This window comes from Xenopus tropicalis, chromosome 2 (genome assembly GCF_000004195.4).
Source record: "Xenopus tropicalis strain Nigerian chromosome 2, UCB_Xtro_10.0, whole genome shotgun sequence".
Taxonomy (NCBI): domain Eukaryota; kingdom Metazoa; phylum Chordata; class Amphibia; order Anura; family Pipidae; genus Xenopus; species Xenopus tropicalis.
Window position 1 is genome coordinate 83,327,950 of NC_030678.2, and position 26,155 is coordinate 83,354,104.

The 26,155-nt window shown below is 40.3% G+C and overlaps 2 protein-coding genes and 1 long non-coding RNA gene across 5 annotated transcripts; 1 reads left to right on the plus strand and 2 right to left on the minus strand.

Moving 5' to 3' along the window:
• Positions 1-6,876: 6,876 nt before the first annotated feature.
• mecr (mitochondrial trans-2-enoyl-CoA reductase) lies at positions 6,877-18,314 on the plus strand. Of its 3 annotated transcripts, none has more exons than NM_001016371.2 (10): positions 6,877-7,153; positions 11,143-11,240; positions 11,323-11,454; positions 11,687-11,830; positions 11,985-12,087; positions 12,528-12,630; positions 14,896-14,969; positions 15,449-15,509; positions 17,302-17,374; positions 17,519-17,889. In NM_001016371.2, exons 1-10 carry the CDS (start codon positions 7,056-7,058, stop codon positions 17,683-17,685), a joined length of 1,053 nt encoding a protein of 350 aa, NP_001016371.1. In that variant the 5' UTR covers positions 6,877-7,055; the 3' UTR covers positions 17,686-17,889. The 3 variants fall into 3 exon arrangements, with proteins under 3 accessions (NP_001016371.1, XP_012812418.1, XP_012812419.1); XM_012956964.3 differs by lacking the exon at positions 6,877-7,153 and adding an exon at positions 8,984-9,008 and having other exon boundaries at positions 17,519-18,314; XM_012956965.3 differs by lacking the exon at positions 6,877-7,153 and adding an exon at positions 9,154-9,178 and having other exon boundaries at positions 17,519-18,314.
• Positions 18,315-18,379: 65 nt separating this feature from the next.
• On the minus strand, positions 18,380-19,711 carry LOC116408849. The gene is made up of 3 exons (XR_004221312.1): positions 19,499-19,711; positions 18,749-18,793; positions 18,380-18,470 (listed from the first exon to the last, which is right to left on the minus strand). It is a non-coding gene; the product is annotated as an uncharacterized LOC116408849 (long non-coding RNA).
• A 696-nt stretch (positions 19,712-20,407) lies between these two features.
• On the minus strand, positions 20,408-25,439 carry tmem244 (transmembrane protein 244). The gene is made up of 3 exons (XM_031896903.1): positions 24,338-25,439; positions 21,989-22,072; positions 20,408-20,754 (listed from the first exon to the last, which is right to left on the minus strand). Exons 1-3 carry the CDS (start codon positions 24,346-24,348, stop codon positions 20,583-20,585), a joined length of 267 nt encoding a protein of 88 aa, XP_031752763.1. The 5' UTR covers positions 24,349-25,439; the 3' UTR covers positions 20,408-20,582.
• Between the last annotated feature and the right edge of the window lie 716 nt (positions 25,440-26,155).

A 26,155-nucleotide genomic window follows, 5' to 3' on the forward strand; every position in this document is an offset into this window, starting at 1 on the left:
GACTTTTCTGAGTTTTTCTTGAAAACGTTTCACCACTCATCCGAGTGGCTTCTTCAGTTCAAGAAGTAGGGAATTGCCCGGTATTTAAACTCTTGATGGTAGTAGAGTCACAGACATCCAATCACAATGGTTCCATTGAACTTGTTCAGTTTGGTGTTAGCTGAAACTGACAGGTGTAAGAAGGTATGATCCAATCACAATGGTACCAAGATTCTCATTGATGAAGGTGTTAATCCTTCAAAGTACAGGGAACTCACAGAACCAGAGAAGGATGTCTTAGCCAAGGGACTGAACTTTGCAGTGGCCCCACGGTATGTACCAGTGGTAGACTTCATCACAGCCACAGAATCATCCATCCACAACAATAAGATACCAATGGATGAGGCTGAAAACATCTGGTTAAAAGTATCAGCAGCCCTAGCTAATGCTAAAGCTCCCTCTTCCAACCTAAGTCTGCAAGAGAGGAGGGCTCTGACATCACTTGCTAAGGACTCAAGTGTCACTATCTTGCCAGCAGATAAAGGAAGGTGTACAGTGGTACTGAATACATCAGACTACCATGCCAAAGTGTCCACACTGCTCAATGATTCAGACACATATGAACAACTCAAGAGAGATCCAACAAGCAACTACAAGAAGAAGGTTATAGACTGCTTGCAGCACCTTGAGAAGGAAAAGGTCATCAGTCCAGCTTTGTACCGTCGCCTTTACCCAGGCGAAGCCACTCCATGCCTATATGGACTCCCAAAAATACACAAAGAAGGAGCCCCTTTGAGGACAATTGTCAGCAGCATTAACTGTGTGACTTATAACATTGCTAAATACGTGGCCAACATCTTAGCCCCCTTAGTTGGAAACACAGTACACCACATTCAGAACTCCATGGACTTTGTCAAAAAAGTGAAGGAGTTAAAACTGGAGATCGATGATACAATGGTGTCCTATGAGGTAACATCTCTGTTCACATGCATACCCACTACCGAGGCAATTGAAACAGTGAGGAAACAGCTGAAACAAGACACCACCCTCAGCAGCAGAACAAAGCTGACCCAGAACAAGTTTGTTCCTTACTGGACCTATGTCTCAATACCACTTACTTCAAGCACAAGGAAGTTTTCTATAGACAAAAACATGGCTGTGCCATGGGTTCGCCTGTGTCTCCAATTGTAGCGAACCTTTACATGGAAGAAGTGGAAAAGAAAGCCCTGGACACCTTCAAGGGAACAACACCAAGTCATTGTTTCAGATATGTGGATGACACCTGGGTCAAAATTAAAGCACGCGAGGTTCCAGCCTTCACCAAACACATAAACTCGGTGGACAAAAACATCACGTTCACAAGGGAAGATGTGAAAGACAGCAAACTGGCTTTTTTGGACTGTGCTATAGTTATCAAAGAGGGGAGGGACCTGGATATTGAAGTATACAGGAAACCCACCCACACAGACCAGTACTTGCTGTTTGATTCCCACCACCCTTTGGAACACAAACTGGGTGTAATTAGGACTCTACATCATCGGGCTGAAACGGTGGCATCCAATGCAGAGGCTAAGGAGAAAGAATATAAACATCTAAAAGGAGCTCTGAAAACTTGTGGGTACCCAGACTGGGCCTTCATCAAAACCAAATCAAAGACCAACAGAAAGACCAGACCTACAAACAAAAGGGAGGAACACAGCAGGCGAAACAACATAGTCATTCCATATGTTGCTGGAACATCAGAAAAATTTTCAACAAACATCGCATTTCTGCGTTTTTCAAACCCAGCAACACCCTGAGACAAAAGCTGGTGCACCCTAAAGACCCTACACCCAAGCACATGAAAAGTAATGTGGTCTATGCTGTCCAGTGTAGTGAAGAGTGCTCAGACTTATACATTGGGGAGACAAAACAACCTCTCTGTAAGAGAATGGCCCAACATAGGCGGGCGAACTCCTCAGGACAAGACTCAGCAGTCTATCTACACCTCACTCTTTTGAGGACAGTAACGTGCATATTTTGGACCGAGAGGACAGATGGTTTGAAAGAGGTGTGAAAGAGGCCATTTATGCCAGCCTGGAAAAACCATCCCTGAACAGAGGAGGGGGCCTGAGACACCGCTTGTCATCAACATACAATGGCGCGTTGACATCCTTACCCCGGCAGTTTCACAACAGTTCACACAGTCATGTACTTTGAAGGATTAACACCTTCATCAATGAGAATCTTGGTACCATTGTGATTGGATCATACCTTCTTACACCTGTCAGTTTCAGCTAACACTAAACTGAACAAGTTCAGTAGAACCATTGTGATTGGATGTCTGTGACTCTACTACCATCAAGAGTTTAAATACCGGGGAATTCCCTACCAGTCATTTGAACTGAAGAAGCCACTCGGATGAGTGGTGAAACGTTTTCAAGAAAAACTCAGAAAAGTCCAGTTGTTTTAGACTTAATTCTACTAGATAAGGCATCAGATAGGTCACTGAGCAGATCTCCTCCCTATATCTGCATATATGCTAACTAGGGAGGCTAACTGGTCCCTGGTAAAACTGACCATAGCTTGTGAATATGATAGAGACTTTAGCCTGTAAGCTCCACTGGGGTAGGGACTGATGTAAATGGTGTATAACCTTTGCTGCAAAATATGTTTGTACTATATGAATGAAGAATAATATGACAAATAAGACAGTAGAAAGATAAAATGGTTACTGTATGCGTTTCCAAAGTGGATTTTTTTTTCTTCTAAATCAGTGATCCCTAAACCAGTGGCTCAGGAGCAACATATGACAAATAAGACAGTAGAAAGATAAAATGGTCACTATGTGTTTCCAAAGTGGATTTTTTTTTGTTCTAAATCAGTGATCCCTAAACCAGTGGCTCAGGAGCAACATGTTGCTCACTACCCCCTTGGATGTTTTTCTGAAAAACTCAGAAAAGTCCAGTTGTTTTAGACTTAATTCTACTAGATACTGTATATCATGACTAGGATGAATGAGAATCTTCATTGACATATCTGATGCCTTAATTTTATGTTTTCAAACCTGGACAATCTGCACATGCCATAACTAGCCTGCAAAATTAAAACAAAATGGCTAGGTGGAAACCCAAGTTTTATTTATGGCAGTGGATATTTTAAGTAATGTTGCCACCCAACTAAGGTTGCCACCTTTTAGTGAACTTAACCCCGAACAGGGGGTGGGGATTTGACATCAGTAAGCAGGGACATGACCACGCGGGCAAGCTAGTTACGCCACAGGGCTATGACGTGGCAATTGGCCAGTCATCAATTTTGGAGAACCCTGTCGGGTTTTCCAAATTGGGAACACTGGGCAGGCAGTTTTGACACAGACAGCCTTTCCAAAACGGGACAGGTGGCAAGTGACAACCCTATACCCAACCGATATTACACAGGCCTAGCTAGTAAAAAAAACAGGCCATGGCCTGGTCCCTGTTTCATGCCCCTGATCCAGTTAGTTATACCACAGCCCTCACAGTTACACCACCCCAATCTAAAATAATTTCTGTCCCTCTGCAGCCAGCATTCCCTGATATGCCCTTTTACGAAAGAAAGATGTTACCCCTAGCTTGTAGATATACTTTTAAACAATATCTAAAGCAGGATTTCCACCTGTTCCTGTTCTGAAAATCAGAAATGGGTGGGTGGATGACGTTGAGAGATAACATCAGTGGGGGTAACGGTGATGTGTACAGTAGAAGTGGATGCATTAAATCATGGGGTGTGTATTGGTGGATTTGGTAAGACCCATAGGAGTGTTGTCCAGTTTCAGAGCTATGAAACCCAATCAGTTTTGATCCAGATGACCTAAGTGAAAACCAGACTGTCTCATTTAAAACCAGACAGGTGGTTAGCCTAAATTAAAGGCAGCTAGAAAAAAAATTATATAATCTATTGCTAACTCCCCCCTTTTTAGCACTTGATGTTCTAAGTATTCTTAAAAGGGTTGCCACCTTTTCTGGAAAAAAATACCAGCCCTCTTATATTTTTTCCTATTTATAACATTGGCATCAAACAACATTTTTACCGACCAGGTGGCAACCCAAATTCTTAAGTACAACTGCATAATGCTAAATGTCCAATCATTTCTGGGGTTAATGCATGGTTTTTATTTGATCCCTGATTTCTGCACTACCATTAAGGGGGGCAGCTTGGCATACTGCCAGGGTCCATCTGACAGCAGGGACACGCTGGTTTGATTTGTGGATCAAAAATAGTGGGCATGGGGGCAATTGGCTTAGCTTGGGTGGATCATGAACATGTTTCTTTTTAACAGGGTGTGGCCCTGGCAGATCAGGGCATGCTCAAGTGTGCTATAGAAGTTACCATCTTTTTTTATTGGCAGCCCTTTTCTCATTGGTTGACAGTCCACCGACCACGGGGCATATATATCTATACATATATATATATCTATATAAATCTATATATATATATATTTATATAGTATATTTATATGCCACACTCACAGGGCTTAGTAGAACAAAAAAAAACCAAATCTTTTATTTCAAACATGCATCTAACATTTCGGCTTTATGTGGCTTCGATAAAGGCTTTTGATAAAGCCGAAACGTTGGATGCACGTTCAAAACAAAAGATTTGGTTTTTGGTTTTTACTAAGCCCTGTGAGTGCAGCATTTTTTCTTTACTGGCTATTACTACAATACTGCACTCAGGCCCCTTTTTTAACTTTAAACGTGAGTGCTTTCTACAAAATCTATATACAGTGGAGGAAATAATTATTTGACCCCTCACTGATTTTGTAAGTTTGTCCAATGACAAAGAAATGAAAAGTCTCAGAACAGTATCATTTCAAAAGCACATCAAAAGGAAAATCGAAAAAATAACTTTAAATAAAAGATAGCAACTGATTTGCATTTCATTGAGTGAAATAAGTTTTTGAACCCCTACCAACCATTAAGAGTTCTGGCTCCCACAGAGTGGTTAGACACTTCTACTCAATTAGTCAACCTCATTAAGGACACCTGTCTTAACTAGTCACCTGTATAAAAGACACCTGTCCACAGAATCAATCAATCAAGCAGACTCCAAACTCTCCAACATGGGAAAGACCAAAGAGCTGTCCAAGGATGTCAGAGACAAAATTGTAGACCTGCACAAGGCTGGAATGGGCTACAAAACCATTAGCAAGAAGCTGGGAGAGAAGGTGACAACTGTTGGTGCGATTGTTCGAAAATGGAAGGAGCACAAAATGACCATCAATCGACCTCGCTCTGGGGCTCCACGCAAGATCTCACCTCGTGGGGTGTCAATGATTCTGAGAAAGGTGAAAAAGCATCCTAGAACTACACGGGAGGAGTTAGTTAATGACCTCAAATTAGCAGGGACCACAGTCACCAAGAAAACCATTGGAAACACATTACACCGCAATGGATTAAAATCCTGCAGGGCTCGCAAGGTCCCCCTGCTCAAGAAGGCACATGTGCAGGCCCGTCTGAAGTTTGCCAATGAACACCTGAATGATTCTGTGAGTGACTGGGAGAAGGTGCTGTGGTCTGATGAGACCAAAATAGAGCTCTTTGGCATTAACTCAACTCGCTGTGTTTGGAGGAAGAAAAATGCTGCCTATGACCCCCAAAACACCGTCCCCACCGTCAAGCATGGGGGTGGAAACATTTTGCTTTGGGGGTGTTTTTCTGCTAAGGGCACAGGACAACTTATTCGCATTAACGGGAAAATGGACGGAGCCATGTATCGTGAAATCCTGAACGACAACCTCCTTCCCTCTGCCAGGAAACTGAAAATGGGTCGTGGATGGGTGTTCCAGCACGACAATGACCCAAAACATACAGCAAAGGCAACAAAGGAGTGGCTCAAGAAGAAGCACATTAAGGTCATGGAGTGGCCTAGTCAGTCTCCGGACCTTAATCCAATAGAAAACCTATGGAGGGAGCTCAAGCTCAGAGTTGCACAGAGACAGCCTCGAAACCTTAGGGATTTAGAGATGATCTGCAAAGAGGAGTGGACCAACATTCCTCCTAAAATGTGCGCAAACTTGGTCATCAATTACAAGAAACGTTTGACCTCTGTGCTTGCAAACAAGGGTTTTTCCACTAAGTATTAAGTCTTTTTTTGTTAGAGGGTTCAAAAACTTATTTCACTCAATGAAATGCAAATCAGTTGCTATCTTTTATTTAAAGTTATTTTTTCGATTTTCCTTTTGATGTGCTTTTGAAATGATACTGTTCTGAGACTTTTCATTTCTTTGTCATTGGACAAACTTACAAAATCAGTGAGGGGTCAAATAATTATTTCCTCCACTGTACATATATGTATCTATATAGATATATAGATATATTTTAATCACTAATTATAGCACTGGTGGCGTTACGTCAAAATGCAGCTAAGTTCAAATGTATTTGAAGCAGGGACGTTGCACTGAAGTGGTACAATGGATTAGTGTTGGACTGGGACCCCAGGGGCCCACCAGAAAAGCTTGGACTATAGACCAACTCTCAAAACTATAACCCCCCCCCCCCCTTTTCCTCACTCAACCTTTTTATTTTCCTAGTCTCTTTTATTTACATGGTAGCATCTATTCTTCCATCTATTTCTCCTCTTTGTTCCCATTCATAAATAGGGAATGACATGAAGTAGGCCAAATGGTTAGGAGCAGGAGGGCCCACTGACACCTGGGCCCACCGGGAGTTTTTCTGGTATCCTGGTGGGCCAGTCCGACACTGCAATGGATGAATGGAAGAGGATGAATGGAGAAGCTTGGACCTGTCAAGTGAAGGTAAGAGGGGCTCAAATCGCGTACATGGCAGGGGGAGGGAGGAGGAGGATAAATGGGGCAGAGGCGGGACCTGTCAGCACAATATAAAGGGATCGCATAACTGTTACCCGCAGTGGGGCAAGTGCACTAAGAATTTATTTGCAACACGCAGATTTTAAAGTTGGAAAGGGCAGGACGCACTTTAGATTTTCAGACAGATGTCCTAAGGCGGACACCGTACCTGTCAATGTCTGCAACAGTTTAGGTTTGGGGCGGAGATTGTGCGTCACTGATCTGTAACTAAGCTTGAGGTATAGCCGACATGTGGCTAGGGTTGCGGCTATTTCACCGTCCATTCAGCTCCCTGGCGGCCCGCGGGCTAGTTTACGAAAAGCACGGAGAGCCGTTACAAGTATTACGGTAAGTGTGTGGTTTTCTTTTTAAGAAAAGGGGGGTATCCGGAACAGGGAAGCATTATGGGGGAGAATAGGTGGGAATAGAAATAGTGCATCATGGGAAGGAGGTCTGTGCTTAGAATGAACATTTATACAAGTTATTGTGGAAATTTGATTCTAATAATATTGTAATGTGGGCTGACAATGAGTATTTACCATGTAGCTGGATGTTATCAGTCCGCATTATAGAGAGATTTAGAAAAAGTTCTGTTGTTCTCCCTTTAAGGTGTAATTAGCACATCACTAAGCGTTTCTATTACATATGATTAAAGGGTGCCATTAAAGAGTAAAAGGTGTCATTGTAAAAATTGTCCCAAACCCCCAGAAACAATAGTTGTTTTTTTGTTTTTTTTTGTAAATTGCACCCAGCGGGCAGGTTCTGTTAGCCCGCACCTCCACTGAGGGAAACATTGTCAGGGCAACAGGTGCCCGTTTATAGCAACAATACTTGATTAAAAGATAACATTTATTGCATTGACTTGTACCCTAACAACTTGAGACAAATACCTAAATCTGGATTATTCATTCAGACTAGTGGTGGTTAGATTTTTCTGTTTCAAGCTCGACTTGGTCAGCGTGCCCTTTAGTTCTTACAATTGGGAATTATTTGTGTAATAGCCAGTCAGTCATAAGTCCAAGAATATTTAGGGCCACAAAAATTGTTCTCTCTGGATTATACCCCAAATGACCTTCAAGCTAGAGCCCCACATTACATGGCCTTCCATCCTTCTTACTGCCTGGCACTGAGAGCCTCCCAGTCGGTCCTGATGCAATTGCACACCCTTCTGCCATCTCAAGCAGGGCTTTCATATGTATTTAGGAGAGCAAATGGGTTTCTACCCACATTTCACTAACAGAGATGTCAACCTACATCTGAAGGGATCTAGGTGCATCTTGGCTGTGCCTGCCATTCCCCTCACCCTGTTCTATCCCTTCCCTGCTCCACAGCTTCAGACAGAAATAGTAAGACTTCCAGTGTTGATCCCATGTTTCAGGTGCTAATTACTGACAGCAGGTGAGGGTGGCTTAAATCAGGATGACTTTTGAAAAATACAGGTGAATCTGCACTGAGCTCCACGTCATCGCTTCTGGCTTTTCCATGAGGGTCAGCCCCACAGTTTGGGAGTCACTCAACCACTGATGTAGTCTTTAGAATACCATGAGTCACATATATCCCACCAGTTCATTCTTATGATGCTTGGTGAGATACCTTTTTATGATATTATCATTGGAAGTCCACTTATAAATATATGGTTGTTGAATGCTACTAGAATTGCCATCTGGCTGGAATATAAACAAAGAGGGGCTGTGAGAGCATTCCAAGGCTAATTAAAATATACAAGTACAATGAAGGTGATCTGGCCAAATTAGCTACAAGCATACAAAAGAGAGGGGGTTGATCAATGCACATTTAGCGGTCCCATTTCTCTTGAACAGTATATTTCCAGTTGAACAGTATAACAGGGCCATATGACTATATAGGCACTGGAGGGCCCTGCTTGGGTTGATCCTTGGGTACCTATATATTAAAATATATTAAAAAAAAGTTTGTTGGGGAAAAATAATTCCCCTAGCCCCCTTTGGGACTCTTGCAACTAAATATGGAACAGACCCTTCTCTTTCTTGATTGGTGCATCTGCAGTTTTTCCCATGCATGCACCGATTAACAAGTGGCTTTTCACTCTAATGCACAGGCGCAATCGGCACAAAGACAGAAGGAGGAAGAGGATCGCTTTCTCGTAGCTACCCCAAGCTGGTGCACAAGAGCAACTATGTACTAAATGTACCACTGCTTGCATGCAGATAGCACAGGAGTTATGGTACATAACCTACAGTGGGTTAAAAACTTTAGCAGAAGTTAATAGATCAATTAATTATTAACAGAGTTAAAATGTGGAAAATTGTACTCATGCACTTGGCACAAACAACATGCAAATTTTCCCGACCATTTTATTTCACTGTGCATCCTGTATAATTTCAGTGGTGATATGTAAGTACATTTATAAAAATAGAGCAAGGTCAAAATGCATTAACTTTTCTAAATTCAAAGTAATATTTATTGTATTCTGTTGTACAAAATGTACTAGCAGATATTCTACTGCAGTGCTGTCCAACTGGCGGCCCGCGACCCCCCTCTGTGTGGCCCCCCACCTGTCTGGCTGCTTTGATGGCTTACCTTTGAGTAAGCATTAAATGGTATCAGTACTGAGATTTACTGCCCCCCTGCATGGTTCTCACCTCAGATTCAGGCTGTAATCCCTCTGTATTGTTTAAAAATGTAATCCCCTGTGTTTTTAACACCTTTTAATCCCTGCATTGTTCACCCCCTGCAGTGTTCACACCTCAGGCTCAGACTGTAATCACTCCCATTGTTTACTTCTTCACACCTCAGACATAGGTACTGTAGGCAGAGTATGGCACATACAGCCAGCATAGGGCAGGTAGAGTATGGCACACACAGGCAGCATAGGTCAGGGAGGGAATGGCACACACAGGCAGCATAGGTCAGGGAGGGAATGGCACACACAGGAAGGGTAGGGAAGGCAGAGTATGGCACACACAGGCAGGGTAGGGCAGGCAGAGTATGGCACACACAGGCAGGGTAGGGCAGGCAGAGTATGGCACACACAGGCAGGGTAGGGCAGGTAGAGTATGGCACACACAGGCAGGGTAGGACAGGCAGAGTGCTTCCTGTGTGTGCCATACTCTGCTTGCCCTATGCTGCTTGTGGGAGGTGAACCTGGCAGGGGGTTTGTTGTGGGAGTTTGTTAGCATTTGGAAATAGCTATTAAATGGTCCCTAAGGTGTGTAATTATGTACTGGGGGTTGCTCTGCTATCCACAGGGGAGGAGGAGGCATATGGAATTTAAGGGTATATCTTAATATGACCTAATTCTTTCACATATGAATGATGGTTGATATCCCCACAGTAAGGATCAAGCATTTGGGATTTTGCTGTGCTACCACCATTGTGATAAAATAGGTGTGGTTTGAAGTGGGTGTGGTTTCAAAAAGGGGAGTGGTCAAAACTGGCTTCCATTAGTGGCCCTCCACCATGTATGCTAGAGAAATTCCGGCCCTCGGCACCATAGAAGTTGGACAGCACTGTTCTACTGTATGTTCATGTTTTAGGGGGGCTTTTGCATAACAGTTTTCAAAAGGGAAGAAAGAGAAAAAATAGAAGAAAAATATATTATACAATATAAATATTCCAAAGGGAGACATGTTACCACTTTAATAAAAGTTTTTCCAGTGTAAAAAAATATACTACTTCACTATTGGTTTACACACAGATTAATTTACAAATGCATCAGCCGGAGAAAACTGGCTCTTAATTTATTGCATACAAGTTGATAAACCACTTGCAGTTTAATTACATATATTAAAAGTGTTCTAATTTAAAAAAAAAAACTTCCTTAGCTCACTTCTAAAAGGTCGAAGCAATTCTTACCTTCAGTATTATTTCCAGTGCATGGACCAATTCACTACTGTATGGAGCGCTCTCTACAATAAAAATGCTTTAAAATGGAAATTAAAGTTTTCAGATAAAAGATTTACAAACAAATTGTACTGAAAACAATTTTTGTTGTAATTAAATCAAAATCAGCCTACAAATGATTCTTAATGACCTAAAACAAAATATCCATCGATCAGTTAACCCCATCATGGCCTCTGGGATAGACTGGTGTCTGACTTCCATGCTACATAAAAAAATGTATGTGCTGTATGCAGCTTGTTTTCAGGCTCATTATCCAGCACTAAGCAAATTTGCACATGGACTGTAACCCATAGAAACAAATCAGTGATTTGCAGCTGCAGATAGAACAATGAAAGCAAATATTTGAATGGTTGCCATGGCTTTCTGCACTATTTGCACTGTGTTAGTAAATGAGCCCCTTGGTGTTATGCTGCAATATGTTTATAAATATTATTACTTCTATTTCTAAACTGCAGCTTGAAAAATGTGAACATTACACACCCTGCAGATAATGAGGTTCGAGTGAAAATGTTGGCTGCCCCTATTAATCCATCAGATATTAACATGGTCCAAGGTAACAATGTAACTTTACTTAAGACATTTTATTGACAGCATCCCATTTTACCCCTTAACCTAAATCCTACCACTTCTTACAGGAACCTATGCTCTTCTGCCTCAGCTGCCAGCTGTTGGAGGGAATGAGGGAGTAGGTGTGGTAGTAGAAATAGGAAGACATGTGTCCTCCATGAGGCCCGGTGATTGGGTAGTTCCTGTGGATGCAGGGTTAGGTAAGTAGCAATAGCACACACTGCAAATTAATTGCTTTTCTTTCATTTTTGCATCTACTGCTTTTCTGGATTTTTTCCCCCTAGTTGCACATACACATTTTCATATAATGACTGTCTCTCTTACTGAATTTTCATGCTCCATTGCTGTGTTTTATGTTTGTTCATTACTACCACCACCCCATCTTTTTCCTCTGTCCTGCTTCTAACATTAGTTCTAGCTCTTGTATCTCAGGCACGTGGTGTACAGAGGCCGTGTTCAGCGAGGATTCCCTTGTGCGAGTTCCAAGTGACATTCCTGTGGCAGGAGCTGCAACTGTGAGCGTCAATCCCTGCACTGCTTACAGACTTCTCTCTGATTTTGAGACTCTTCGGCCAGGTACGAGGGTGCAAATACAACGTATAAAAGTGCAAAAATATATGTGCTTAGGCTATGGGAGAATGTATGTTGTATCTAGTTAAATCAGAGTTTGATGTGCAGGCTGCTTACAGTTGAATCAAAACCTTTAATTTTATCTCCATTTCTATCCCAGGTGACACTATAATACAAAATGCAAGCAACAGTGGCGTGGGCCAGGCTGTTATACAGATTGCAACATCACTGGGCATCACCACCATTAATGTTGTGCGGGACAGGTATGTGTTAGGGGGAATGTGCTAACATAATATTGGGGTTTTTTCTGCATATGTAGAATCAAAAAGGATGTTAAAGATCTCCAGAAAGGGTCCTTATAGGTCCCTTCTATAAATGCATAGATTGTAGAGGATAGGCGCACAGGAAAGGGTGGAATATTAAAGTAAGGCAATTAAATATCAGAGAAGCACAAGGATAGTAGTCCTATTAGCCTAGAAATTTTTAAAAGGTATGATGTTTTTTGGAAACAAAGGCCGACTGTACAGTGTGGGATTTCAAGAGTTGTCAGAATGAAAAAGTAAAGAAGGGGGAAGCTTAAAATACATAAATAAAGAAAACTTATTTGACCGTCGCATAGCAGAGCCAAAGTTTATATCTGGAATATGCACCTTTGAAAAGTTAAAGATTGTAGGTACGGTAACAAAAAACTGTTTATGTGCAGGGAAGACCTGTCGAGCTTAATACAGAGACTCCGTGACCTGGGAGCAGATCATGTGATCACAGAAGAACAGCTCCGCAAACCTGAGATGAAGGATTTGTTCAAGGTATTGGGTTAATGCACATCCATATTTCTTCTAATATAAAGGAAACTATACCTTCAAACCAAATACTTAACCAACAGATTATTTGTATCATAATAAGTGATCTTGCTAAACTGCCACCATGTCCGTAAATATCGCTTTACTGTTTTGTGTCACTAATGCAGTTCTTACTGTAACAGAAAGCAGTGTGGGAGTAAGAGAAACAGCTGTCTTTATTCATTGTCAGAGTAACCTAGCATATATATGCATGCCTTTGGTTTGTGTGTGAGTATAGAGCCAGAGAGTGGAATTTAGTACTTAAAATGGCAGTAACGTAATATGCTTATTAGTGAGGGGCAAATCTGTCCCGTTTTGCTTCTGCAAAAAGTTTATGAAACGGGGGAAATTCGCAAAATGCATTGAAGTCAATAGCCAACATTTTTTTTTTTTTACAGCCATTGAAGTCTATGGGTGTTCTTTTTTTTTTTTTTTGCAGCGAAACTTGGCGAAAAGCTTCGCTCATCACTAATGCTTGTTTATAAAAAAAACTGTGGTTTGTATTTAGACTATTTAATGTGATGCATTTAAAGAGGGCTGCAATGTCTAGGGGTATAGTTTTCCTATAAGGTCATACCTCTAAGGCAGCTTTGCATTCCACCCTAGATTGCACATTTAGTTTCCATTTTATTGTTGTGGTTTTACAGTTAGTTTAGTTCACCATACCTGGTAGTTTTCCCTGCGCCTGTGCATTTACTGAGTTCCTAAGCATGCCTGCATAAGCATGGGTTGTATTATCCCATGGCTGCTGTCTGTGGCCAGTGTTTAGACAAACTGGAAGCATTGCTGTTTTCAGATGACAGTGCTTCTTGTCTGTCAAGAAGCTAATTTCTAATTGCTTCAAGAAGCTAAAAGCTAATTGCTGGCCAGTATAAGGGCTCTGGCACATGGGGAGATTAGTCGCCCGTGACAAATCTCCCTTGTCACGGGCGACTAATCTCCCCAAACTACCATCCCACCGGCAAACATGTAAGTCGCCGGTGGGATGGTACACGCTGCGCAGGCGATTTCGGCAAAACGCCGAAGTTGCCTCGCGAGGAAATTTGCCGAAATCACGCCGCCGCGAGTGCCATCCCACCGGCGACTTACATGTTCGCCGGTGGGATGGCAGGTGATGGCAACTCGGGGAGATTAGTCGCCCGTGAACAGGGAGTTTTGTTGCGGGCGACTAATCTCCCCGTGTGCCAGAGCCCTAAGGGTGAAGACACACAGAGCTACTAGTAGCAGCTACTTTTCAAGACTACAGAAATAGACAATGCTGATCATTTACTGATAACTGTCTCTATGTGTGTTTTAGCAGAGGACATTCTTAGTACTGTCTATGGCAGGGTATTTCTTGGGGTTTAGGGCTCTGGCACACGGGGGAGATTAGTCGCCCGCGAACAGGGAGTTAATCTCCCCCGTGTGCCAGAGCCCTTAGTAGGCATTCAAAGTAGCTGCTACTAAGTAGCTCTGTGTGTCTTCACCCTTAAAAGGAAATACCCATTGCTGACAATAGAGAAAAGACAGACGCAGTAACTGCACTACATTGAGCTAACCCTAATGTTTGCTTGTTCTCCACCGTTTTTAGGGTGAAGACACTCAGAGCTACTAGTAGCAGCTACTTGTCAAGGCTACTTGCCATAGACCATACTGAGAATGCTACTAGTAGCTCTGTGTGTCTTCACCCTTACCTGTAGCTCACTTCTAGATAGTCTGTGGCAGGGTTTCCCTTGTGCATTAAACCCAGTGATTATATTTGACAGACAGAAGTCACTGCTATTTTAAAACTGCAGCATTTCACATTTGTCAAAGCTGAGGACTGGTGGCAGGGATTAAATTTGTAAAAGTTTTAAATTATGGTGAGGGAAAACATTTGACTTGAGTGTTTCGCTTTACACAGGGGGCAAATTAAACAATAATTGTCCAAAACGAGGAGTTTGCCAATAATGCTTTTGAGGCAACTACAGAAGGACTGTCCATGTCTATTTCTACTGGGTACTGTGTCCCTAAGCATAATTTTAGTAATGAAATGGCGTTTACAGGCCACATAACTCAAAATAATTCCCATTGTTTATTAACATAGTGGTGAATGTTAATCTGCACCATTTATTTCAGGAACAATGCTGAGTCACCATTCGGGCACTTGCTTTAGATATCAATTTACATCTCTACATCCAAATTATGTGTGTGTATGCAGATAGACTTGACTTGTACAGCATGCTTTTTCAGACTTCTCTCTTTGTCTTACAGAATTGTCCTCGACCAAGACTGGCTTTAAATTGTGTTGGTGGAAAAAGCACAACAGAAATGTTGCGTCATTTGGAGTAAGTTGCACTGCCACTGGATGATGAGTTTTGTTTCAAAGCTATGAATGACACAGTAACAATAAAATGGATTATTGTATATAAGGTGCAATTCAGATTCTTTGTAATATATTATTTATTATAAAGCTCTGTTTAATAGCTTTTCCTGTTGACTAAAGCAGTGGAACTGTGTAAATCTAGGCTTTCTGCCACCCAGCAACACAGAATACAATGCCTACTTAAACCCTAGCCCCAATATTGTTTTATAACGGATGTGGCCCCCTAACTCCCCACAGCTCAACCCATACTAACCTGTGACAGTCTCTGAGTGATGATGCGCTTGTGGGTGGGACAATGTGCTCATAAGCTGGGGCACTATTTACATTTGTCTTCCAGCCTATCAGAACGTTGACCCATCCCCAACCTCGATGTCACTTGGGAAGCCAACACAGATTTCGTTAAACTATTGCAGAGTGTTTGATGGTTTATTTTTTTCCTAGTTATGGTGGCACAATGGTGACATATGGAGGGATGTCAAAGCAGCCTGTTACTGTCCCTGTTGTGAGTATTACATATTATACATATTTGTATTATTTATAATTGGATTTCACTGCATTTTTTCACCCAGTGAAAATTTTCTGTACATCCTCATAAGAGCACTGGTGGATTACTCTGAATGAAGCAAAATTATTGACTCTGTGGTACTGCTGCTAGGTTATCCTGAATCCATGCTAAACCCTTGCATGTAGTAGCCTAATGGTTCCTGTGTGACAGAGGACAGTACCTATAGTTTTGTTAAAGTGGTGTTAAATACATTATTTAGTGGTTCTAAAAACTAGCAATTCACAGGACCAGCGAAAGGCAAGGCCTCATGCACATCTCTTGTGTCCAGTGGAATTCCGGTCTAACAAACTGGCTCAGCTAGTCAGATCCAAACCCTTCACTTTTTCTGTGGAATGTGCATCTCTTGATCCATCTGCAATTGTAAGATATACCTTAAAGGAACAGTAATGCCAAAAAATGAAAGTATATGAAAGTAATTAGAATATAATGTACTGCTGCCCTGCACTGGTACAACTGGAGTGTTTTCCCCAGAAACTTATATAAACAAAGTTTCTCTGTAGCAATGGGGGCAGCCATTTTTTCAGCTTGAATGGCTGCCCCCATGGCCACACACCAGCTTATTTATATAAACTATATTAGCATTACTGTAGCAAAAACACAACTTTTACCAGTGCAGGGTAACAGTACATTATATTTTAATTGATTTAAAAAACTTTAAAAATTTTTGGTGTTACTGTTCCTTTAAAGGAACAGTAACACCAAAAAATGAAAGTGTATAAAAGTAATTACAATATAATGTACTGTTGCCCTGCACTGGTACAACTGGTGTGTTTGCCTCAGAAAGACTACTATAGTTTATATAAGTAAGCTGCTGTGTAGCCATGGGGGCAGCCATTCAAAGGAGAAAAGGCACAGGTTACTTAGCAGATAACAGATAAACCCCCATTATATGGGGCTTATCTACTAGTTATCTGCTATGTAACCTGTGCCTTTTCTCCTTTTTTCCAGCTTGAATGGCTGCCCCCATGGCTACACAGCAGCTGATTTATATAGTAGCTTTTCTGAAGCAAAAACACCAGTTTTTTTGCAGAGCAACAGCACATTATATTTTAATTACTTTAAAACACTTTAATTTTTTGATGCTACTGTTCCTTTAAGCATAGTGCAACTCTGTTATAACCCATTCAGTCTTGTATTCAGTAGTATAGCCATTGTAATCTGAAGATGGGGGTAGGATGGGAGTGAACTAAATGTAATTGAATGTATTCAAAAGTCTTCCAATCAAGTTACTGAGTGTCGCATTAAAAAATCCAAGTATGTGATTTCAGGATTACTGGACAGACTCAGGAAAATAGAACTCTGTGTTGCACATTGTGCTACACTGATAATTTTTTGCATCTAGTTACAGAACTGGATGAGCAATGTGCTTTCCCAAAGATTGAAGGCAATGTATCGGCATCAGAATAAACACAGACATCTAATAAACATTGGTGTTATTATATTTACCTTCTGATATAAGCAGCATTATATCAAAATTGATAGTGTATTTTATGGGGATTGGATGAAGTTTAAGCTCTTGGGTTTTAGTTCACCATTCACATCACATAGTGGGTCATGGTTATCAATATGTACAGAAAAATAAGAGTGTATTTATCATTGCTGTGAGTCAGGCTTCAATGAATGGAACAAATGCTTCTCAACATGACATACCCAGCTTTGAGTTTGTCTACATGTTAATATTTTAACTGACTGATTTGACAAATCTGTATGTTTTTTTTCTCTTCTTCAGAGCGCACTTATATTTAAAAATGTAAAACTGTGTGGTTTCTGGGTAACTCAGTGGAAGAAAGAACGAGCTCAGAGTAAGAACATCCATGTGACTTTATACATTTTTTTTTTTCCTATCCACTTTTATCTATCCCCATTTTTATCTTCCCCATTCCACTTGCTTCTGGGCACTCTGTAGATTTACCTTTCCCATTATATTTTCCTTTTTAATCTAAAAGCTGATCGTGAGGAAATTGTAAAGATGATACGGGATCTTTGTGATCTGATCCGCCGTGGAAAGCTTGTTCCTCCTCCATCTACTCAACGGCCTCTAGAAGATTTCTCCAGAGCCCTCCAAGATTCTCAGACTCCTTTCTTGTCCCGCAAGCAAATACTAATAATGTGACTTGGCAATGAATTGTGTAGCACTGCATATTCAAAGATTGTACATTTCTAGTGTTAAACACAGATCCTCATAGCTCTGTACAGTCCCACAATGGGTTTGTGTTTATTAAAAACCACATGTGTCTGTGTGTGGATGTTAAAGGATGGAAAAATAATTAGAAAAAGATATAGATAAATATTTATTAATAAATATGTGCATTTTAAATTTTATGGATTATGTTGTATTTATACATACAGAAATCCAAATAAAGCAGTCAACATAGGAGTACTAATTGTTAGTCCTAGTATGATCATATAATTATTCCTGCCCTCTGCTTAAAGGACAGTAGCAGTATATTTCCCGGTTGTGATTTACATGGATTGTTAAAGTATACAGCATGGCACAAAACCCTAGGCATCCACACTACTGAATAATTATTGTACTATAGCAAAGAAAATGCCCATGTGCCATTGTTATACATATGAAAGTGCACTTGTGGGGAAAAATCACATTTTAGTTAAAGTTTTGATTAAAAGGAATATTTATTTACATTAAAATACAAAAACAACATAATTTCCTGAGTATTACAATCACTGGAGAACCATTTTGACTGTGCATCCATATAAACAATAAAAATAAAGGCCCTTCCAGGGATTGGCTTTTGGAATTACACTTGTAATGACGGAAGACAAATATACAAGTATTTTGGCATAATTTTTAGAATTCAGAATGCTTGTTGGGTGTCCCTGTGACCGTTAAATGTGCAAGAGTCTGCCCACAGCCAAGCATTAGTAGCATTCCACAGCCTGTAACAGGGAACAAAATAGGTCAGAGCACAGGCAAGAACAGTTTATCTGATTTAACATTAATAGGGTACAAGAGGTACTATATTGGGCAACACTTTCACTCAGGTTGATCTGTGCAACCTGTGTGGCTCATATGTACAATATGTGAATGGTTACGGCACAATGTAAGTCTGTGTGTGGGTAACTTAAATTACAATAAACATATATGGTAGCTAATGTGAGTAAATGCAGATCAATCTGTTCCTCTTCACACTAAAGACAAAAAAAACTGACCTTACCTATTTCAACCCACCATTGCCATATCAAAGGAAATTCAGTGGTCACTGTAAAACAAAAAGAAAAAAAAAACAATTATCTTCATTAATGAGTTATTAATGAGTTATCTGTACTATAATCTGGTTCATAGTGATGCATACTGCTGCCCAAAAATTAAGAGACTGTAGTGGACAAAACACTATCCACTGTCTCCTGCACAAGGGGCAGATCTCAGCACAAAAATGCATACTTTTGCATTTCTGGCATTCATGGCAAAATCCCCCATGTGTGCACTGATGCTGTGCCTGTCAATGCATTTACAGACACAGAGAAAAAAATGCATTTTATCTATGCCAGCAGAGAAAGCACATTATGTGCCCCTGGTCTTAAGTCAAGAAGGTACAAAGATAGTCAAAATTGAAAGGGGGAACTGTCAGAAGAATGGAGTCACATAAACAAAATCATCATAAGAAGAAATATATAGGTGATTGTTAAAGCACTGTTTCATATACAGGTATGGGAATTGTTATAGAGAATGCTTGAGGCCTGGTTGCTGTTGCTGTTGCTATGCTAGACAAGCAGCAGGGGCAAAAGAGCACGTACTAGGGGTAGGCAGGAGAGGTATTTTCTGCCTACCCCTAGTTCTGGCCCTGCAAGGCAGTAATAAGTTTTCAAGTCAAATCTCGGTACCATTATTATCACATAGTTATATAGAATCACATTTACACAAATATAATATTGATGTGTCCTTAATAAAGTGTGGGTTTACTTACCTATGCAACATATGCATACATGGAGAGTGGTGACAGTAATGGCATAATCCCACACCAATGAGCCAACTAAAGGGACAAACAAGAGACCACTCAGAATAAATGTGATCTCTAGTGACAGCACGCTTACTGAGAAAAGATAAAGAATTAATTTTAAAAGTTACAGTACCATTGTCGTTATCATAATGTGTATATTTTATTAATGCAAGTAAAGAAATGGTTCACCTTCAAGTTAACTTTTAGTGTGTTATAGACTGGCCTATATTGAATCATTTGCCTTCCTCTTTTGACTATTTCCAGCTTTTAAATAGGGGCCCCATCAGCAAAAAAACTATTGCTCTGTAAAGCTAAAATGTTATTTATATTGTTACTTTTTATTACTTATGTTTCTATTTAGGCCCTCCTCTGTTCATATTCCTGACTCTCTTAAACCACTGCCTGGTTGCTAGGTTAAATTGGACCCTAGCAACCAGACAGCGGTTGACATTCCAAACTGTAGAATAAAAAGCTAAATAATTCAAAAACTGCAAATTAAAAAAATGAAATTGCAAATTGTCTCAAAACAGCACCCTCTACATCATACTAAAAGTTAATTTAAAGGTGAACTACCCATTTTATGATTTCCCAAAAGCGTTCTGTGACATTTTCTGAGTTTTTTTTCTTTTTTTTTTAAAGGAGACAAACAAAAAAAATCTTGTAGTCAGTTATAAATAATACATGGTGCTGGTCTCACTCTGGTCTAAAAATGAATAGTATCTCTAAAAATGGCCCCTTTGTTAGAGCTCCCTAGAGATTCTCTCATGTTTTAAATGAGGGGCAGGTGTGACCTAATGGTCCCTGCCAGAAGCACAGAAACAGAGGGATAGCCAATCACAGCCCTGTAGTCACACAAAACAGGCTTCAGTTCCCTATATGGTCAGCCTAGCTGCTAATTGGTTCCTATTCTACAGTGCAGAGTGCTGCCGGCCTACCTACACAGCCTCGGAAAGAAGGCAGCGGGACGTGGAACAGATGGGCCGCACTAGTAGGGTTTTTGAACAAATTTTCAAAAAATCAGCACTACACAATACTTTTTAAAGCACATTCTTTATATATTTAGATGAGTACAATTCATTGGCACAATTTTGTTTTTCACACAAAATGTCCCCTTTAACACCTTTGCTTTCAGATTTGATCTGTACTTACCTAGATAATATACATTGCTAAGTGATGGCTGCCTTTTATGGTCAAAGGGGATTTTCCAGTCAAATGTTTCTATCCTGTTGACAAATAAAAGGTAAAATGTTATTCTAGAAATGGAAAAATTACTTGTGGGCTTGTGTGGCACCAAGGCCTTTTCCACCATAACAAGTCGATGCTGTGCCTGTCAGTGCAGTCCTCTATAGCAATATCTAGGTCAAAGTCAATATATAGGCCCCTCTAGGGCTCACGGTGTTATGCAACTACTCTCACATTGTTCCATTGTGAAATTATAAAGTCTGGGAAGTCTCTATGCTATGTAACCAGAATCTGAACAGGCACTTGAAAAAATCCAACACAATTCAATAAAGTAAAAGTATGTTTATTAAGTCTTACATGTCCTTATAGAAGAAGGAAAGGTAAAAACTAAGTAAGCTTTATCAGAACATGTTCTTAGGGTATCAGACTTCCTCTCAGAGTCTGCACAGCTCTCTCCCCTCTCCTGCTCCCCCTCCCACAAGAATGCTAAGAACAAGAACTCCCTTTCCACTCCCTTAGGAATGTGTGATCTGAGCTCTAAGGGCTAAAGCTGCAGCAGGAAGCTACTTAAGGTGGCAGCTGCTGTCTTAAACAAACAGAGAAAACCTCTAGAGCTGTTTACTCAGGTATGGTAATGCTTTCTGCAGAATAAATATAGCATTCTAGGTGGCACTAATGTGGCGAATATATTGGCAGTAAAATGCCAAAATGACTTTCTTTCTGCTTTAAGGTGTGAAAAGGTTGCCATAAACAGGAAGCTGTTACTTTAGTTCAACTTATTGGGCCATGGGATTAAAACTTTTGTAGTCACCCAAACAAGAAAAACAAATAAGCCAAATAACATAAATCATTTTGTTTAGATCATCACCCAAAAAGAAGATTGAAGCATTTAGCCCAGAGTCCAAGTTGTTTTGGCAATAAATGTTAATTTCTTACCTCATGGCTTCTGTACAAGCATTTCATACTATGTAGTTTACCAAGCATGCACACAGAAACTAGGACTAGACTGATTTCCTGTCCACATGTCTGTTGCTACTCCTCTCTCTATAATTTCTCCTGTCTTTCCTTATAACCTACCCCCATAACTCATTTTATCTGTCCATATTACATCTCACTTCCTCTATTTCCATATAACCTCTCTCTGTACTTCATCCTATCTCATATAACCTGTCCCATTAACTCATTCCATCTCTCCATTTACCAGCTTGGCATTTAAGATATATTTAATGCCAGATATCCTTAAGAGTTGTTTTGACAGAAATGTTAATCTCTTACCTCATGGCTCCTGTACATACACTGCATACCATGTAGAAGAGAGAGTAGAAGATTAGAAGGCAGAGGAGAATGTTCACAGATATGCTGCCAAACAAAGGAGACAAGGATGAGAGTCATTTGGTGGAATACAATTTAGCAATTATCCTATCAATCCCATTCCCCTAATATTATCCCATAAATTGTAATGTGATAATTACTCTCTCCATATAGTTTTTTTATTATTTCTCCTTTAGTCTATATCATAACCTGCTCCCGTGTTGTTCCCATCTCTTTACTTAAAAGACAAGGAACTCTCAAAACCACTTTTTAAAAAGTATCCCCCCCACCTGGGTTCCCATCAGCTGTCCCCTTGCCCTGTACCTGGTGTAAGAAAGCAGAGTAGTGAAAAAGGGTTGGCAGCTGCCATGTGTGCCTGCATCACATCAAGGGGCAGATTTATAGAAATGTGAGTTTAGAGCTTAATACATAAAATCTCACCAATGCTCTATGCATTAATCCCATATGAATGGATAGAATATGGGTGAGTTTTTATGTATTTAACTCTAAACTCACATTTTGATAAATCTGCACCCCCCCCCCCCCAGTGGGCTCCCTGGTGTCGATTGCTGAGCAAAAGCATGCAAACTGGAAATCAGGACCATACTGGCTACCTCTATACATGCTCTTCATCAGCAGTCAATGCTACTCCTCTCTATTTCTTCTCCTATATCTGCATATAACCTACCCCTATAACTTATCTTCTATCCATATAACCTCTCCCAGCACGTCCTCCTATGACTCCATATGACCAGTCACAATAACTCATTCCATCTCTTTATATTACCTCTCAATTAAACCTCTCCTATATCCATATAACTGCTCCTTGTACTTTCTTCTGCCTCTCTATATACTGTAACCTATCCAGTCTCTCCATATAGCCTCTCATTATAATTAGTGATGAGCGAATCTGTCCCATTTTGCTTCACTGAAAAATTTGTGAAACCATGGAAAAATTTGTAAATTTGCAAAACACGGGTGCTGCGCATCTTTTTTGACGCAATTTATTTTACGAGACCATCTTTTTTATGAGACCGCAAATTTTCACAGTGAAATTACGCTGAAGTTCCACAAAACTATTCACCAATGGCGAAATGCGGAAATTCACGGCTAATCCATGTCTGGCAAAAAAAAAATTGCTTATCACTAATTATAACCCCTTCTTTTACTTGCTTCGATCTTTTCCATCTTTTCATATAACCTCTCACTGGAACTTCTCCTATCTCCATATTACCTCTTGCTATTCCTCCTTCTATCGCTCCACATAACTGTCCCTCCTTACTATCCCTATTTAATTTATCACCACCGCACATATAATTGTCACCTATAAGTCCCATAGTACCTAGTACCAGGTTGCATTTCTCTGGGATTAGTTTGGGATTTGTGATAACAAAGAGGATTAAAGGATATACTAAAAATCTATTCAGTTAATATCTAAGGAGAAGCGAGAAGCTGCAGAAAGACCAACTGTCACAGCTTTTTTTGTCCACAACAAACATTTGTATCCTTGTCACTGCTTGAACTGAAATAATTTTCCAGCATAAAAGACATCTGTACAAAAAGGAGACATTCAAAGGATAATGGTCATTCAAATTCAGAGTGTAAAGGATATCTTTTGTGTGCTATATGTGCATAAATCTTTACCACATTAATGTTTATATCTAGTAAATATATATTTTTTATGGGTGTATTTATAGTATTCATGTTTTTTTACATTAGAGTACCTACATAAAACCATGAGATCCCCCAAACACGTCCAAAACCTAGTAAGCTTTATTAGTCAGATCACACTGACCGTAACCAGTAAATTAAACATTTACAGCCCTCCAACAGGGCATGCAGTTAAAGAACCTACAACCTTAACATTGCCTTGCATTACGGAATTAAGTGTCCCAGAAGTAGTGGCAGATTAATAGGGGGCCCTGGACAGAGCAAGATACCTAAGGTACATTTAATAAATGTATTGAATATCATGGGCCTTTCTGGGGCTGCTGCTGTACTTGATACAATATGGATAAATGCACACTGTCATACAAATACAAACACTTGTTCATACTCATACACATCATTATTATTACATGTATGTATTTGGTAAAGCTCCAGCATATTCTGTAGCGCTGTACAACACAAGGATGATTACATTTTATATAAAATTCTATTCAATATAGGATCTTAAGAGGGTCCTACTCATCAAAATTTACAATCTAAAAATAGATACACCTTCATAGACACTATTGTAGACCTGAACACACTCACTAATATAGATAAACACACAAACACCACAGTTTCCATTCACTAACTGACATCCCATACCTTGCAGCCATCTTTTCTCTCACTCCAGCAGCTTAGTGAAGAATTTCCAGCATGCCTGATGAGTCTTTGCATCCTGTAGAACTGTCAGAATAGTGCTAGAGTGCCATAAGGAAGCTTTTCTAATCGAAAGCACACCATAGGTGTACACCTGGTAACTAAGACTGCCTGATGTTGTGGGCATAGTAGGCACATTGCACACCCTGCCAACACCCTAGGTAGACTTACTGTTCTCATTCCCAGTCACAGAAAGGACACAAACATTTTCTCTCCTTATGCTCAGTAACATCAGGAGCACAAATAAGGGCTCCAGTCTGTAAGACAATACTGGGCATCTGAGAGCACAGCATCACTAATCCATCTTATCCAGCTTTCCTGGTGCAGCCAAAGATGTTCTTCCTAAGTAACAGGAAGTGGGGAAATATTTTTTTTTACATTCTTTTTTGGCCACTGAGGCCAAAAACTTAATTTCGTGAATACAGCTGTTTTGTACACTTTAGTGAATCTGGAGCACCAGATATCGCCATACAAAGCCACTAACAGTACAACTTACACTAAATTAAAGTTTGTGGAAGTTTTGGCGTTATTATTAACATTTTGCTGGTGTTAACATCAAATCCCAAAAATTGGCATTAAACTGGTGAAATGGTTTTACAACTTTCTGACAAAGAAATGTATGGCGGCATCACCATTTATATTTTAATTTTGGACAGATAAACTACAGTTCTATAGCATAGTGGAACTAACCCGAGATTATTTACATTCCTAGACTGTCATGTAGTATGGCTCCAACTTGACAAAAGTGCACAACCAAATCTGAGCTTGTAAGGACCTATTTAGCCCCTGAATAATATTTAAAGGGATTCTGTCACGGGAAACCATGTTACAAAATGCATCAGTTAATAGAGCTTTTCCAGCAGAATCCTGCATTAAAATCTGTTTTGCCCTGCAAACCTCAAATCTGGGTGGGTCAAAAGAAGCATTAGATAAACTTCTAGACATTGTTACTAGAGGTGGCGAACAACTTAAATAGCAATTTTTAACTACAATCCTCCAGCCAAAAACAACTCAGGATGAGGTGAACCTTTCAACATGCTAGTTAATCCTAAGAACCTATATTACTGGGGACACCAAACCCAAAAGCACTATTTAGTGGGGACAACATTACTTCTAGTTATTCTGGCTACTTATGGTCTTTGATCAATTTGCTTTGGGCCCCCAGCAGTGCAAGGACCCTGGGGAGAAATATATTGATAATAAACAAAAATAAATATTTAAAAATAAAAAATCTATTATTTATAACCTCTTTGCTAGGTGAATTGGGGCTAGCCAACCTGTCGCTTTACAGTCAATGGAGCATCAAAGGATGCCAAGTGCAGCTTAGATTTTCAGACACATAACTGCATCTTTTCCTTTCCACTCCAGAAAACCAGCACAAATATGTAGGGTTGCCACCTTTCGACAGCCTGCACTATGAGGAGGGGGACGGCAGTTATGTCACGGCCTGAGGCTAGTGCTATTGGGGGCAGGACAAGACCCTTTCATGTGGGTGGTGTTATGACATGGCGACCAGCGATTGGTCGATTGCCGAGTCAATCCAGGGGGAGTCCAGGATGGCCTCTCAAAAACCGGGCTGTCCGGGTCAACACTGGATCGGTGGCAATACTAAATACGAAGCACTTCAGCCCTGCACAGACTTCACAGCACTTTATAGCTACAATGGTTTCAATCTGATAAAAAATTGAAATCAACTGTTGGTTAGCTACATTGTTTTTTGCAATGATGAGAACTTCTCACAAATCTATGGGAGAAAGGCCTAGA

Bases quoted from the DNA above. Each gene is read 5' to 3' on its own strand.
- mecr (NM_001016371.2), top strand. From the start codon at position 7,056: ATGTGGCTAGGGTTGCGGCTATTTCACCGTCCATTCAGCTCCCTGGCG. The intron at 12,088-12,527 runs GTATGTGTTAGG...GTTTATGTGCAG, and splicing joins ATTAATGTTGTGCGGGACAG to GGAAGACCTGTCGAGCTTAA. The intron at 14,970-15,448 runs GTAAGTTGCACT...TTTTTTTCCTAG, and splicing joins GAAATGTTGCGTCATTTGGA to TTATGGTGGCACAATGGTGA.
- tmem244 (XM_031896903.1), bottom strand. The intron at 20,755-21,988 runs GTAAGAGATTAA...ATTTGTCAACAG, and splicing joins GTATGTACAGGAGCCATGAG to GATAGAAACATTTGACTGGA.